This window comes from Ylistrum balloti, unplaced genomic scaffold (genome assembly GCF_031769215.1).
Source record: "Ylistrum balloti isolate Yb309-2 unplaced genomic scaffold, AGI_CSIRO_Ybal_v1 Utg369850, whole genome shotgun sequence".
NCBI classification, from domain to species: domain Eukaryota; kingdom Metazoa; phylum Mollusca; class Bivalvia; order Pectinida; family Pectinidae; genus Ylistrum; species Ylistrum balloti.
The window spans coordinates 2,726,996-2,743,845 of NW_026782003.1; the positions used below are offsets into that span (position 1 = coordinate 2,726,996).

Here is a 16,850-nt window from a genome sequence, read left to right on the forward strand (position 1 = left end):
GTCCAGAGATAGACTGTACCTGTGGAAGAAAGAGAGGATCACTAATGTTTGAGCTGATGAATATTTATTATTTTGATAATGAATATTCATTAAAGTGGCTCAGACATGGTGACAGACTAATACATCTATTGTGAACCTTTGTCTCATTACCCTGGTACAACAGATACTGCCAAATTGCAGAAACTCTACTTCAACGCATGTTCTTCTATTCCTCCAGTCTAGTTTGATTTAATGGTTGTGAAGTGATTAATTTAACTTCCAGTTTCATCGCAGTGACTTTGTAATGCTAGAGAAGTCTGATAACACTTAGGTGCAGACAATTCTATCGTCATGGTAATAAGAACTGGTAAGATATTGAAATTTTATCGGGTTATTTATTGCAGTAGGCTATCTTGGTGTTTTATATGAACATTTCCGCCCCCTGCGTATGTACATGCGCCAATGCACTGTTGTTGAGTGTGAATCTACTATTGCCTCATATTCAAGGATAGATATCAACTGCCATTGATTTTTGCCGGTTATAAATTTGAATGGCTAAAACCCAGACATTCAATATTGAATGATTTTTGTGTTAGATTGAAAAAAAAAAAAGAAAAATGAAATAGACAACAGTAGGAAGTGTTGAAACTCCCCTAGCTATTGTTGTTTAATTTTTCGTTGCCTTAATCAAATGAAAGAAAGGCACTTTCAAATTTCATTTTCATTTGTCATTTCCTGAACCATATGAAAGAAAGGCACTTTCAAATTTCATTTTCATTTGTCATTTCCTGAACCATATGAAAGAAAGGCACTTTCAAATTTCATTTTCATTTGTCATTTCCTGAACCATATGAAAGAAAGGCACTTTCAAATTTCATTTTCATTTGTCATTTCCTGAACCATATGAAAGAAAGGCACTTTCAAATTTCATTTTCATTTGTCATTTCCTGAACCATATGAAAGAAAGACACTTTCAAATTTCATTTTCATTTGTCATTTCCTGAACCATATGAAAGAAAGGCACTTTCAAATTTCATTTTCATTTTTCATATCCTGAACCATATGAAAGAAAGGCACTTTCAAATTTCATTTTCATTTCCAGAATCAAATGAAAGAAAGACACTTTCAAATTTCATTTGTCATTTCCTGAACCATATGAAAGAAAGGCACTTTCAAATTTCATTTTCATTTCCAGAATCAAATGAAAGAAAGGCAGTTTCAAATTTCAATTTCATTTTTTATTTGTTTATGATTTATTTATTTAGATAAAAACATATTTTGCTGCAATTTAATTATGAAAAATCTCCTATATCTCTCAAAGAAATATCATTTGACATACTTGATCTTATTCTATAGGATTGCAGGAACATGAGTCAATGTAATTTCTTCATCTTTCTTTACATTACATATCTAAAACAACAACAATAAATAAAGGCATGCAGACAGTATTAAGACATGTGCTTCATCAATTTCACATATTTGTCAAAGTAAATGACAGATATTTCAGGAACTATGGAATGTTGAATACTAGTTGTACCAGTCCATCCATCACCACAGGTCTGTTGGGATTCGAGTATTTCTGTGTTTTTGGGAAATGGCCATCTTTTTGGTCAGTTGGGATATCAAAAAGCAACCTGTGCTATGAATTGGCTGTAAAGTTTGGTTAGTTCAATGAAATGTCAAGGTTTGAGTGACAGAGAGCTTTCATTGCAATGCAATGGAATTACTGTATAGGAGATCTTTATAAAATGAATGTGTGGACTCTTTGTATAACAAGTAGACTGGTGTTCAAAACACACAAGAGTTTTATTATTCTTCAATTTATAGCCTGAGTTCAATTTTTGCTGCAGAATCATGATTCTTTCATATATATGATTACTTTATCAACACATTGATATTTATGATGTCATTTGATAAAAGTCTGTCATTTCATTACTTATGTTGATATATGTTTTTTGTGCTGCTTTACATTTTTTTATTCCACTTTTTGACGTGCCGTTCTCAATGCCCTGTTGTTGTTGTTGTTTTGAATTAATGAAAAGTAGTTTTGAATTTTGAAAATTTTATAGATAGCATTTTGTTTTTTTTTTTTATATATATATATTGGTTATATTTTTATTTTTTCTATCTTTCAGCAACAGCACCCATGTTGCCTCCATGTCTACCCAACCCCCCTCCACCCCCACCTATAGAAGACATTCCACAGAGGACACCAGTGTGTGTGGCTCGCCAGAGGTCATTCGGTCCATCACACAGGGGAAACTACTCTGATGCTGAAACGTGTTTGTGTAGTAGACATTATGCAGAGTCGCATATAGCGGCCTTGCAACACAGGGGACATTACTCTGACCCGGACAACCCCACACGGGTACGGCAGTGTGCATATTCAGAAGGAGAAAGTGATTTTGAGCCACATTACTTAGAACAAACTGCATCAGGGAATGTATTTATACCAGGTAAGGACTGCTTTTCGTTAATCTCTCACTTTCTAGTATTATTACGGTAAACCTAAACTATGTATCAGTGTAGAAAAAGAAGGGATTATGGTATGGGTGAAGTTCTGACCCTGTATTGTTATATTATATCTACACTACATACATAAGAACATTTACTGCTGTGAATTAGTGGTGACAGACTTTGGTAAATATGATTGGAGCCTTTTAAGTGTTGATATACTAGGGTATTTATGGTAAGTCTTTTTACACCAGAGACTTAGTGGGAGAACCAGATGGCTAGGAGAAGTCACCCGCTCTATCCACATCCACACACCATGGCCTGTGTGCCGACTGTCATGGTAACATTGAGAGAGGTGAAGATGAATGCTCTAATCAGTGGTGGAGATTTCTCTGGATTTCTCTCTATTCTGCCAATGAGAAGCTTGATGTGCGATATTGGCTTCTATTATCACTCTCTGTACCAAATAAAGTGAATTATTCTGCAAACATTGATTTATGCAGTGATATGAATTTGATAATCATTTCTTTTTGCCATAAATTTCTTGGCTACTCCATGAAGATTAGAAGACAATTGTTTCTGATCGTTTCCCGTTACACTGTTTTGGCTGTGTCATCAATACACTGCTCAATGTCTGTATTATCGCTCGGAGCTATTGTCACCCAAGTATTACTAACATTTTTCTATCAGCAACTCTACTTGGCAATTAGTACAAGTATTTTTACACAGTGTATGACACGATAGAACCACAACAGTTACAGGTTGATTGCTGTAATTTCCTGGGGTAGCTAGAGAGGTCTCTGATTGGCTGTCGATTACTATTTCATACAAGGTGGCATGAACAATTAGGCAATAAATTGTTCTACTTCTTTGGTAGTGAGGACATTTTTTGATTGAGGAAAATTTATTTAACAATTGTTTATGAAAACTTAGGGAAGTCATAAAGCACAGTTTAGGTCTTTGTTCTGTCTTCAATCATGTTTAATTTGTGTGTTTGAAAGTGATATTTTACCGTTATCTGTAGCCAAACTCCCCCCTGCCATCTGCGACATTATGCAGAGGTACAGTTGAACATTTGCATATCGAAAAACTTGAGTTTGTAGCACAATCAAATCTGAGATAGGGGTAATTTATGTGTCATATCTTAATTATTCTACCACATGAATTACGGTGTGTTTTAGAAATTCATTCACTAATGAACATTGAACATAATTAAATGTTCTCAATAAATTACATAAATTGAATTTCAAGAATTTGTATGATTAAGTCTTGCTCATGGTTTCTTTCTTTTTTTAAGGAAATTACATTGAAATTTCTTCTTATAAATTTATCCTCTAGCACATGGCAACTGCTTTCAAGACAATAGTCGAAAAAATCTTTCTATTTTATTGTTTTTTTTTCTTTAGGTGTAGTGGAGGGTTGATCTAAATGAAATTATCCACATTGAGCTTCTTTTTTCATACTTAAATTAATTTTTTTTTAGATCTTGGGTATCCTTATCATAAGAAATAAAAAAAATAATGAGAATGGTTATGAAAAGAATGTTGAATAAAATCTTTTCCTATTGTCAAGCTCTGTTATAAACATTGATAATATGTGAAAAAAAGGGAAATGAAATGTGGGAATATGTAAGTAAAGTTTATCTTGTATCTAAGCCAGCAGTGTTTTGTATTACTTACCCATGGTAGGAGACACATTTAAATCTGCTTCGTCGCCATCAAGATCAACTCTGGCTATCATCTTAAAATCTATACCCGGCTGTCACATGACAATCTTGCACACGCTGGGACTTTGACATTAGGGATGGATTACATGTATATTATTTATTATATTTTAGGGATATTAAATCTTACGTACGTAATTGGAGACATGAATCAATTAAAGATTTTCTTTTTTCCACCAAAGGATTCCAGCTGTTTTTGTTTGTATATGTAATTGATCAGTAATATTTTCAGATTTCTAACTAGGTTTCTTATGTGTTTTGTTTCTTTTCTGTCAGAACTTTTTATATCTATATATTTCTATCCTTTGAATGTTCCTGGTAAACGTACTTGTTTCACACTGTGAGAGTGAAGCCGTTACACTGAAACATCTTGAATCAGTCGGTATGATGTAAATGCGATATCTGTTTATGTGCCGAATAATTGGTATAGTGCTCTCCTAATCATTCAAACTAAGCTAGTCACTATTGCCATGTGTGGCACAATCTCTCTTCTGGCCTTTGTGAAGTGGGGTAAAAAATATAGATAAAAAAGTGTGTTTTCCAAGTATTGGCAGATGACTTTGTTCTGATAGTGTTGTGTAGTCGCTGTTGTTTGTGAAATGTAGAAGTCTGCCTGTTGCTTGCAATCAAGCTGTGCCAAAATTTGGCCATTGTTAATAAGACCAGATTGGCTCAACGGCTGTTTAATGGCAAGATTTACTTCACTTGCATGTAATTTTCATCATGGCCTCCGGAAATCCTAAAGGTGAAAACGAACCACTTTGCAATCATTTCACCTCTTTGAACGTACAAAAGGTGCTTCTGAACTGTGTACTAAACATCAGGTGGCATGAGTTAGCACTAGGGATCCTGTTTTAAAGCAGGCCTCTTTTGATGCTAGAACTACACAAAAACTTCCCAAGATTTTACATGGATTTTTCACATCGCGAGGATTTCCTGAAAGAGCAATATATAAATAAAGTCAATAGGTTCTGAAGATCCAAAATGAGGGTGTGTTTTTTTTTAACTATAAACTTTATTAATTTTACAACAATTGCAAACAAGCTAAGAGCTTATATTAATCACTCTTGTTGGCCTGAATGGAAGTGTACAAGGGTGGTAATAGAACCCATGGATAACCTGTAGTCGGGCAGGTGATCTTGCACCTTTTTACATTCTTTCGATAAATCATGAGTACATAATTAAATAATTCTGTTTATGGAACTTTAATTGATAAAATATTGTGAACTTTCTACCTGCCTTCTCTGTTCTTATAGTTTCATTCACTGAAACCCATTAATGTAGATTTTGTCGCGGTATATTGTATGTTATCGGTGATAGGCAGGGTTAATTGGTATGTACTTTATATCTACATGTCAGCACAAATGAGGCGGAAAGAATTCTCATTAAAGAACCAAATAGTTACATCATCATTGACAGAACACATCATCCAAACAAATCAGAAAATACACAGTCTTTTATCACCTCTTAAGTTTCAGATTTTCATCCAATGAATTAATTTTTCTTCATCACAAAAATTTTTCATTCAATGACTCAGTGTCAGAATTTGTTTTGCAGTAAGTCAACTGTGATATGAAATTCTCTGTCGAGAAAGATTTTTTTTTTTTTACAGTAAGCCTACTGGGATATAAAATTTTGTGTCTGAGAAAGATTTTTTTTTTTTTTTTACAGTAAGCCTACTGGGATATAAAATTTTGTGTCTGAGAAAGATTTTTTTTACAGTAAGCCTACTGGGATATATGATCCTGTCTGAGAAAGATTTTGTTACAGTAAGCTGACTGGGATATAAGATTCCCTGTCCTAGAATCAACTACTGAGGGATTCTACGCAGTATTTGATGTTTTAACAATACTGCATTTTCTGTGGATGAATCAAGGACAGCTTTATAAAAACTGACTTGTGCACATTTTTAAGTTATGTTGATATCTTGTTCCTCCACTTTTCACATATCAAATCCTTTATTTACAGATGGCCATCCCAGATTCCCTAGAACAGTGCCAAGGTCGGGGTCAGTGCCAATGTCAAGGTCAGGCGAGATGGTAGATCCACAGACAGTGTGGGTACCACCAGGTTCAAATACAGTTCCGGCCCACTTTTCTAATGGAGATAATCAAAATATGAACCATTTAGACAATAGGTAAGTTTGATATACTGGTTTGTGTGTAATGATTGATTATCATAATACATTTACTGATGGGATAGCAAGTAAATTGATATGTGATGACTGAAAAGATGTTAAGATTTGTCTGTCCAGTACATAATTTCTCAAAAAAACAACATAAATCCAGATAATGTGTGATTTTTTTTATATTAATCCTTCTAAAGGCAACATGTCTGAAGGCACAGTGTATTAGATGTTTCCAGGCAGTGTATTACAGATGTTTCCAGGCAGTGTCCGAATAACATTATGTCCTTGAATGACCATGGATGTTAACAGGAAACTAATTAAGATACACCTGATGTTTGGAACCAGTGTCCGAATAACATCTTGTCCTTAAATGACCATGGGTGTTTATAGGAGACCAAATGGAATGGCAATTGTATTCAACAACTTCACAGATCTGCCAAGACTTATCCAGACTTCAGGACAATTTTTGTAATATGTGTAATCAAATTTACTGTAGCCTACCCATGTAAGACTGATAGCTATAGTAATTACCTACCACAAAAAAATCTAGTGAGTTTGAAATATTTATTTGAATATCGTTAAACCCATGCCTTGATTCTTTGAACAAATTTATCAACTCTACAAGCTGCAGACCGAGATTTATCAATCCCTGGTACGAAAAAAAGTCGTTGATATCATTTCTGTGAGGTCCTGAAGATGATTAATTACTGCACTGTTAGAGAACATTGCTATCTACTCAGAAGTCTGCAAATCTATATCAATAAACAATGCTATACCTGTCAGTTGTCCGGCATCTGGACAGGTAACTTTGTGTTATCAGAATAACTAATTAACAGGTATGTCAATAATAAAACAGATATCACAGTGAGTCCCCTGGTCATCCACTTGTCTTTACACAGGCTTGTGGGAGGTGAATTTTCTGATGAATTTGATTGGTCAATTGATTTTTACGCTCAAACCACAATTATTACTTGGAGTGACCCCTAAACATGATGGATTAGCTGTGTTGGAGATTGTTTCATTCCTAGAATTTTTAAATGTCCAGACTTAACTAAAAATACGTTTCTAGTTGATTGATGATATAAGGGGCCATTATCAGGCTAATGGATGATAAAGTGAAGGCACCACAGATGTGGATCTCACGTGATCATCAGGTCTTTCCTGACTCAACACCATAGGTATAAAAACTCTACCATCATAGATATGTGACTTGCTGTCTATCCAACAAAAAATGTTCCCATTCTCAGTATACCAAGAGACCACAGGCATGAAGCATTACATTTCTCCATGGTTTCACAGTTGACATGACAACCCATAGGCAGAGATGCTATTGATAAAAAGGATATATACAATAAAACATAAATACAAAAATAATGAAGTTGTGATAAGGCTATGGTTGTCAGGACAAATTAGTTCTGGATGTCATAAAGCTGACCACTGTATCAAGGGAGACAACCCCATAGGTCTGATCTGATACAATTCTGCAGCTCACTTGCATGCGTTGTGTGGCTACAGTTACGTGATAGGTAAAACCTAAACTAGATGTACATAGCTCCCTCTAGACTAAATAGAGTTACCCTGTTCCACAATGTCTGTAGAATTCCTCTATAGCTTGCATGATAAAACACAAATATGTTCAGTTCTGTGAAAAAGAAAAAAAAAATCATTACTGGGAATGCGTATGAAAGTGGCCTCCCCTGAACATTGTGTGATGAATTCCACTCAGCAGTCGTTTTATGGTCCATTTTTATTGCAGATAAATTGTTGGTTTCATGTCACATTTTATTACAATATCATGCCATCTAGTATTCAATTATCTATTTGTTCTGAAAGAAAAGACTAACCATGTTTTATACATTAAGTTGTCGAATCTAATTAGCCACCCTTTATGGATAACAGTGACCATTTTTGTTTCTTTGTTGAATATCTGATAAATATTTATAGTAACAACAACAGAACAGGTGACTAGTACTGCCCACATATCTTATTTCGGGGTTACATATACTGATCCAAAATTTATTCTTGTTTTCAAAATTTGCCATAATTTTGGATTTTGTAGCAGCAGAGCATCACATCAATTCTCATCACTGACAACTACCTATTATGTCTGTTTGATTCAGAATTCCTGAATCATGACCGAGTTGACTTGATGTGAGTTCTGCAGCAGAGGTCCTAACTAATGATATCTATTAAACATTGATCATTGTCTCTCATATGAAAGTAGGTCATAGCAGACAAAACCCAGGACACTTAATAGAGGTTAGAGGTCAAGGAAAGTAAATACTTCAGAAACTCTGGTGTCAGCATGACATGGACTGAACTTATTACAGTTGACGTATAGCCAATATTTCAATTCCCACAGCAATTTCTATGTAAATTATTCTGACAATATGGAAAATACCTAGCACAAACAATTGTTCAATATACTATGGAAAATATATTTTTAAAATCCTTTCAGAGATTCCGAAGTCAAACAATTAAAATAAATTCAAATGATGTGTATGTTTTAAAAAGGCAGGAGTATTCATGATAGAAGATTTTTTCCTGTTTTGTAGGTATTTGTGTTGGCAATAACAGAATTAACCCATGAAAGAAAATCAGTTGATAGAATTGTAATCGTGTGACAGGTCCCTTTGGTATTGGCTGATGTCAGGCAGGGTGTTTTTGACTTATTACTAGTATGTTTTATACCTGATAGTATCAACCAAATACCAAGCTAGTTAATGTAGATTAGTCAGGTTGATGATGATGATGGTGATGATGATGATAATGATGATGATCCTTCTCAAATGCCCTGGTTTAGCATTATCACTCTGTGGGGTCTACAATATGTTGGTAAGACCCAAGAGTTCTAATGACTCCAAGCCGTCTCAGCTGCCACAAATACAGCAAAAATTTTCTGAATAAAAGAGAACATGGTGGCACTTGGTAATGTGTAAAATAGATGGATACATCAGCTTGACACAGTGTGATTTTTACATTTGTAGGGTTTTTTGTTGGGAGCTAAATACCAGAAAATCTCTAGGCCATTAGCTGGTAGATTATAGGGGGTATATACATATGTTCTGTGTCGTCAATCATCACCCACTAATGTTCGACAGTTGTACATTCTCTCCAATTAGATCTGCAAATCTCATTTGTTTGCATCATATTTGTGTAGTTTGCTCCGGAGACATCTGTAGGGAATCGTATATCTGTTGTTGTCGAGGCAAATCACGGCACGGGGAAATCAAAACACATTTACAACTTTGTTATATTATACATATAACTAAATATGGATCATCATCCGAAGTACATCAACAATCAGTGAAACATATAGAAAATTAAAAGACAAATATGCTTATTAGAGAGAAAAATTCTCAAGAGGGTACATGCTTTATTTCTGCAAGGTCATAAGTCATCAACAGAATAGTAGCATCACTAGTTAAACTAATATCAAAACAGGACGTTATGAGATAAAAACCAGCATTCTCTCTAAAGAGAGACGTGTATGGCTGTCATATTTAGATCTCTAACGGGTAGGTATTTAGATACGTAGAACTACAGATTTTGATATATTTAGTAAGACTTCTCTAATGAATAGATTTTCATCTTCTGATACGTCCCTTAACATATCATCTGTTGCTGAAATAGATATTTTTTTACGTTCCCTGAAGAGAGAGCATATAGTTCCTGCTTTGTCCATCCATCCCTCCCTGATAATTTTGTCTGGAGCAATATAACGAAAATTATCAGAGGTATCAACATCAGCTTCATTGATAGGTCTTGATAAGGAGAAGTGCAGTAAACAAGAATCATAACTCTCTTTTTCGTAATTTAGGAGTTATTGAAACTTGGTGTATACATTGGTCATACTAAGAAAATGTGCAGTGTACCAAATTCAGGATCAGCAACTTGTTAATTACAGAATTTTTTTCCCTTTGATTAAATTTTGTGTCCAATAAAGTTATTTTAGGGAGCATTCATCAGGTTCACTGATACTCTTGTCTATTTAAATTTCAAGTCAAAGGGTTTTTTAATTCAAGAAGGAATATAACTATGAAATGGTTGCATTAGATTCACACCAATGCTTGAAGTAGAGCAGAAATAGGATTATAGAAATCAGTGCTATAGACGAAGGTATAAACACAGGAGTGATTAACACAGGTTTTACAGTAGTTCTGCTGACCTAGTCATTCACTGACCTTCATCTTATACTAATTTAAAAGGTAAATTTGCATGTTTACATATACACTATAAAAAGGAACTCATTAACATCATAATAATGGATGTTGGCTGACTTATCAGGCCAATGTAATAGTTATTTTTCTGGTCAATTAATGATCAGTAAACAATAACGAATTCAATCGTTAAATCGTGATAAAACTTTTATTGCCTAATCTAAAAAAATGATAAGACTGGCCAGAATCTAAAATTAATTTAAGATGACTATTTTTCATGAGATTTCAGGAATTCTTATAGTAGTAGACTACCACAAATGTTAAGACACTGTTAGACTTTTTAGTTATCTCAGAAAAACATGATGAAATTCTGTTTAGATTTCAATTCTTTTTCCTCTGCTTTTGTTTGATATAGGATTAAAACAATCCATGATACTTTAGAAATGAAAAATAGTTATTTGTTTTACAAAATGGAACTTTGAGGAAATTTCAAGGCCACCTTTCCCCCTTCTGCTTTGCTCTCAACTCTCCTCCTCTCTCCCTCTGCTGTCTGACTAGCAATGACAAATGCCTACCAGTATAACTTTGCACAAGTTGACCAATAAAGATGGAGTCATTTTTCTAAGAACATGAAAAATTTTCCAATAGAAAGAGCCCAGTTACATTGTGAATGTGTCAGCAATGAAAAAATGACTGCAATTAAATGAATATCCTGACATATATGAAGCTCGGCGACGTTGTTACAACGGACGTCTGTTTGCCACTGGATCAAGAACAGAGATTAATTTTGAGACAACATGGCTGCACATTAACCTCAGCTGTCAGAATTCCGTTAAAATTACACTGCCTTCGGGATCGGTATATCACACAAGGACCCTTATACACTAGTTATAAAAGGAGAATTTGACTGCACTTCCAAATAAGATAAACAAATGTCTATATATAAGGAACAAAATTTAACTCACTCCATCACACTGAGGTTGGCAGCACTATGTTTAAACTTCTCCCAATATCTTGTTATTTTGTCAAATCACCTTTTCGCCAATAACAAGGAATCAGGTCAGTTAGGTTTTTGGATTTTTTTCTTTTTTAAATTGCTTTCAGTGACATTACATCCATCTTGTACAGGTAAGGAATATTCCAGTGCATGTTTTTAGACCTAAATCCTAAGTCATTTACAAGAAACTTTATGTTACAATGAATATCTTTCCGGTACTGTCTTAATTTAACAATGAACCATTTTGGACTTTTCTCAGTCGTTTAAAAGGAATAAAGTGTAGGGTTTGTTGTGGTATCCCTAGTGCTGATAATCATCCTGAACATAATTACAGCTTCTGTGATTAAATCTGTATTGGTGGTATCCACACAAGTATTCTCAGAAATCACCGCAAGTAAAACTTTCCTGCCCAGAATGCTTGGCTCTTCAAATACACAGTAGAAATAAACAAGATCAAAAAGATTTCTTCAGGCCATAACGAGTGCTTGTCATGTGACCATTTGCATCTAGCCATTCCACCTCAAAGACGACACTGCATGATAAAGTCATGTTAGGGTTTAGATGGTTTCCTTTAGTACCTTTGTGTGTTTCTTGTGTTCCTCAGACTCAGTGTCCAATCCACAGGCCTGAAACATGATGATCAAATTTATGTTGATTATGAACACGTCAAATTTATCTGGATTTGCACCTGAATTAATTAGGAGATCTTGATTTGATGTTGAATTGGTCAGGTAAAATTCATGTCAAACTGCAATTAGATTGATAGAAAAGATGACTTTACGTCATTAAAACAGTCAAATAACATTATTTGTTGTCCCATCGATGATGATGATGTCATCTTTCATCAACCATACCAGAGGCCCAACATAACAGCAGTGCAGTTCCTGAATCCAAGTCTGGAAAAAACGTATTGTGTCATTAAACATTAGAGAAACTATTGTATGAATAATAGAACAATGAAATGATTGATATTTCCAGCAGGATTCTGATTCCAACATGAATGCACTATTGTATAATTCAGTGTCATCTGAAAATAATTCAAGGGGGGGGGGGGGGGGGAATGAAAATTCTGTAGAGGGCAAGATTCATCAGCTTTAAGATTTTACTTGTTCTGTTTGGATACATGTATTGCATACATAATTATGTTCATATTTAATTAAATGGTTCTTGAGGACAGAAAAAGATTTACATTTTCTGTAAATGAATGTTTTTGTTGTGGCTGAAGGATTTTTAATGGAGTGGTGCCTGAGCCACACACGAGAGGTGTGTTAAGTGCTGCAGTCGACAACACAACATATAATGAAGCGAGAGTAGTCCAGTCTAATTAGCAAAATCAATAGACATTATGATTAATGATAAAAAAAGAAAGTAATGCTTAAAGCCCATGCAACATTGATAAAGAGTAACTCTACTGTTGTACATCAAGCCACGAAGTCATGTGTTCCATTACTGTCTTGTCGTTAATTGATAATACATGCATCTAAATTCTTTAATAACGTATGAAATTTCTTTTCAAATTTTCCATTGCCGTTGTGTCTGTTAATAATGCTTTACCGTAGCAACCTAAATCAGCTGTGTTTACAGGGTTGTCGGGGCACTATATATACTATACACTGTCAGGCAAAATCACTGGGAATCAATTAAAGTGTATCGTAATTTACAAGGAACCTTATGGAAGGCTTCACAGTCCTGCTGTGTTTGCTGGCCTAGGTGACATGTTGTTAATATGTGTAATATCTGTGGGACATTGCTCGGATTCTGATACACTCTGGATCCTGTATTACAATTTACCACAATAACACGAGCCACACAGGGCTGCACGCGTCACATGATTGCTGTCGTCCCTCCTATCGCTGTGTCTCCATCACACATTGCTGTACACTTTGTATGGTTCACTACGACAACGACGACAATTCCTAGAAAGTGAAGTGAGCAAGACTTCAATTACCCAGGTCATGTGACCACTTGGCGTGTGTATTTCACAACTTGGAGCCTTTGGTCTGCTGTGAAACACAATAATTGGCATTTTGTAGTCTTCTTTTATTCTACTCAAGTCTAGAACATGGATTTGCAGTTAGTGTGAGGGAGAGACACTAGCAGTACTTAGTACAGTTGGAGAGTTGCATAAGAGACCGTACTGAAAGTCTTCCTCTATATATATAGAAGTTACAAGTCAGAGATTTTAATGACTACTTAACATCCCTGTGGAGTTTACACATCTGTAACTGCCGATATAGTCGATGGTGTTGAGATTTAAATCATTTAAGTGTCGTTTAATTTCTGGATTGTAATTGTTACATGAATGCATTACCTACTTTTTATGAGTGTTTAAAGGACATCTCTATATATAAACTGAAAATTATTTGATATTGAACATACAATTAAAGAATAAAAGCTGATTCCAAGCTATGGATTGAGTATGCACATGGCCATTGACAAGAATGTGATTGATGTGTCAGCGCTAACGTTATGGATAGATAAGACATTGATACTGTACAGGACACTGTGAATAACGATGAATTCTGAAATGATGAACTTTGTAAAGATCTTCATTTTTGTGTGTACAAATGAAATCAGTGACAATGGACATTTAAACAGTTTGCATGTTTGAATTCAACATTTTTTGGTGATTTGCTTTCAAATGATGAACACTTGAAAAGAAATTGACTTCATCTTTTACAAAAATGGTGATTATCTCCCCTTTAATTGCTCGTTGCAGACACGCATTTACGCATTCACACTTCGGCTGCCAACAGGGGGCACCCCCACCAGGAGTGGTATACCCCCAACACATGTCCCAAGATTATTACTCTAAGTTCAGCAACACTAGTCATCGGATGAAGGAGAAGTTGGAGAAACGGTGCTCCTGGAAATGGACAGCGGTCATTCTCATGGTCATCTGTGTTATTCTGCTAGCTTGTGCAGCATGTTTTGGAGGTATGTATACAGTTTTAATATACTTCAAGCTAGGTATGAAATGTTGAAAAAGAGTGTGATATCAAACAACATTCTTTTCTTATTTTCTTAATTCTTATTGGCTCGAAATCTTACTTTTGCTATTTACGGGAAAATATGAATGACTTATACATATTGTAGATATTGTGATGTCTTGATGGGTATGAGTTTTCAACTGATATGTGTAGTGCAAAATTAAAGCTCTGTATGAAATTTTTTTAAAAAATCATGAAACTACGTTATTTTCAGATTTTCTATTTGAAATAATTTTTCAAAAATAGGAAATTCATTTCAAAATTATTTGGATGCAACATCATAAGTAATTTAATGACACCAAAGTCATTTAGATTATAGAGTAGACATTATCAGCTTTTTAAAACCATGTATTAATTCTCTGGAGTGTTTGTACAACAAATCGGCCTCCCCCATTTGTTGTGAAAAAAACCTTCACCTTTTGCGGAGATTTACCGTAGATGTTTTTTCACCAATATGGTGAATTTGTCTTAATTTAATATAAATGGTATGGGTAACTGGAGAATAACAGTGATGCGATGGCTGATTACCAGCTCGGAATTACCCATCCTAACCTTTATATAGCCAATTATGGTCAGCTTAACAATGAATTCAAAGCATTGCTGTTATTTACATTTGTTAACGAAACGCAAAAAACCTCTTTCATTCAGTGTATAAACTTCAAATTGACAAAGTGATCACTTGAATATTGAGACAGTAAATTTAACAAATTTAAGATGTTTTCTTCTTGATTTGCAAAATAAATACCTTTGAGTGACTTTGAAAATCTAAGATGAATCTCTAAGAGTTGACTAATCTTGATCTTGAGAGCAAGCTTTGGTTTTGTCGCTGACCTTTCGTCATGCTAGCGTTTATCTTTCCCAGAAGTATTCCTAACTTCTCTAAGATATCCCCGATTGATTCATGTTTTTTCATGAATTTCAATAATTGCCTTGAGCCTGGCTATTTAGGAGGTTCCCAGATCCTAGATACTATCCAATCAGCATTTATTGTTAAATCAAGGCCATATCTAGATATTCCTTTAGGCCAGATTCTGCGATTGGGTTGCCTATTCTGCTTGACCAGTGATTACCAGCCCTGATTAAGGTTGTGGGTGATTTAGGCTTACAGTACTTATCAATGCCAGATTTTCAGGTTTCAGTGTTTAAAAAGGATGTCTTTCTTATTTATTTGTGAATACTTTCAGTAATCTATTAGATGAAAGTTGGTATAAATTGTCTTTTTTTAATGTTTTTTTTGTGCTTTTCTACAGGAAGAACTACATTAGAAAGTTCTTTTTCAATTTTGGCACTGGTGTTACAATTGATATAGCCGTGTATTGATTACAATATTGATAGAAAGACCAGAATCAACACTGTGGCCACAAATGGCTATATCAAGTACAGTAGTATCAAATTAATATCAGATGTATAATACACTTACTATTGACACAGCTGTCAGATCATACTTAATGGTATCTCCTTATATGGTGCCTTGTTTTAATCTAATTTGATATGGATTACATTTATGCCAGATGCTATAACATGGCTGGCTCTTCACTTCATTCTATCATCAACAAACATCAAAGTTGGTTGACTGTTTATTGAAATAGTTTACAATATGTTGCTGAATTTAGTGAAAGTTTAACTGTTAAAACTTGTTCTTTATCAATATTTGTCACTATTTCTATAAAAAAAAATTCTTTAAAAATCATACACGGTTTTGAAAAAAATCTCCATACTATTGTGTAATAAATGTTACATGAATTCATTCAATTTTGCCATTTAGTTTTTGTTGCATACTCTACTAATTACGAAAAAAAGGAAATTCACATTAATGCTAAATCTAAAAAAAGTCATCCAGAACAGTTCCAATTAGGTAATTTTATTTCACTAATTGATATCAGTTCTAATTTGTCTCGATACTGCAATTAGCTGAGTATTTTGAAAACAGAAAAAAACATATAACATTATGACAGGAAAACTGTCATTATGACTGTTGCGATTACCCATTAAGGGATGGTTACTCATGCAAGTTGTTCCAATTTAATGGCAGAATATTGACAATGTTACATGATGGCTGGGTTTTCTGCTGAACGAGTCTATTGATGATGTTTCCCATGAAATACAAATTAGTAGCATGGCCTACCTATACATTCTGTTCATCGGTATGTTTTAAGAAATGAATTTTAAAGTAGTTTATCCAGTTACCCGGGGAATGATTTGAATCTATTTTATGGACATCTTCCAGTCAGTTTCAGTATTGGTTTGCTCCCAGCATGCATTGGGCTTTAATCCATTACAGTGTTGCCATAGCACTCGTTTGAATGATTGACAGGAGAAGCTTGGATCATATTGCCTCTCCCAGGGCCAATATCACACAAGTGTTAGATACACAATCCTTTACCAAACTATGACAAACCTGTGTTTTAATATTGGAAAT

General features: G+C 34.5%; 1 protein-coding gene across 1 annotated transcript in view; it reads left to right on the top strand.

Moving 5' to 3' along the window:
- The window catches only part of LOC132545522 (teneurin-m-like), an 84,628-nt gene that overhangs the window by 22,997 nt on the left and 44,781 nt on the right, over nt 1–16,850 (top strand). The window contains exons 3-5 of the mRNA XM_060209204.1: nt 2,115–2,435; nt 6,125–6,293; nt 14,161–14,378. Of these exons, the coding sequence (XP_060065187.1) occupies nt 2,115–2,435; nt 6,125–6,293; nt 14,161–14,378 (708 nt within the window). The remainder of the gene's footprint in view (nt 1–2,114; nt 2,436–6,124; nt 6,294–14,160; nt 14,379–16,850) is intronic.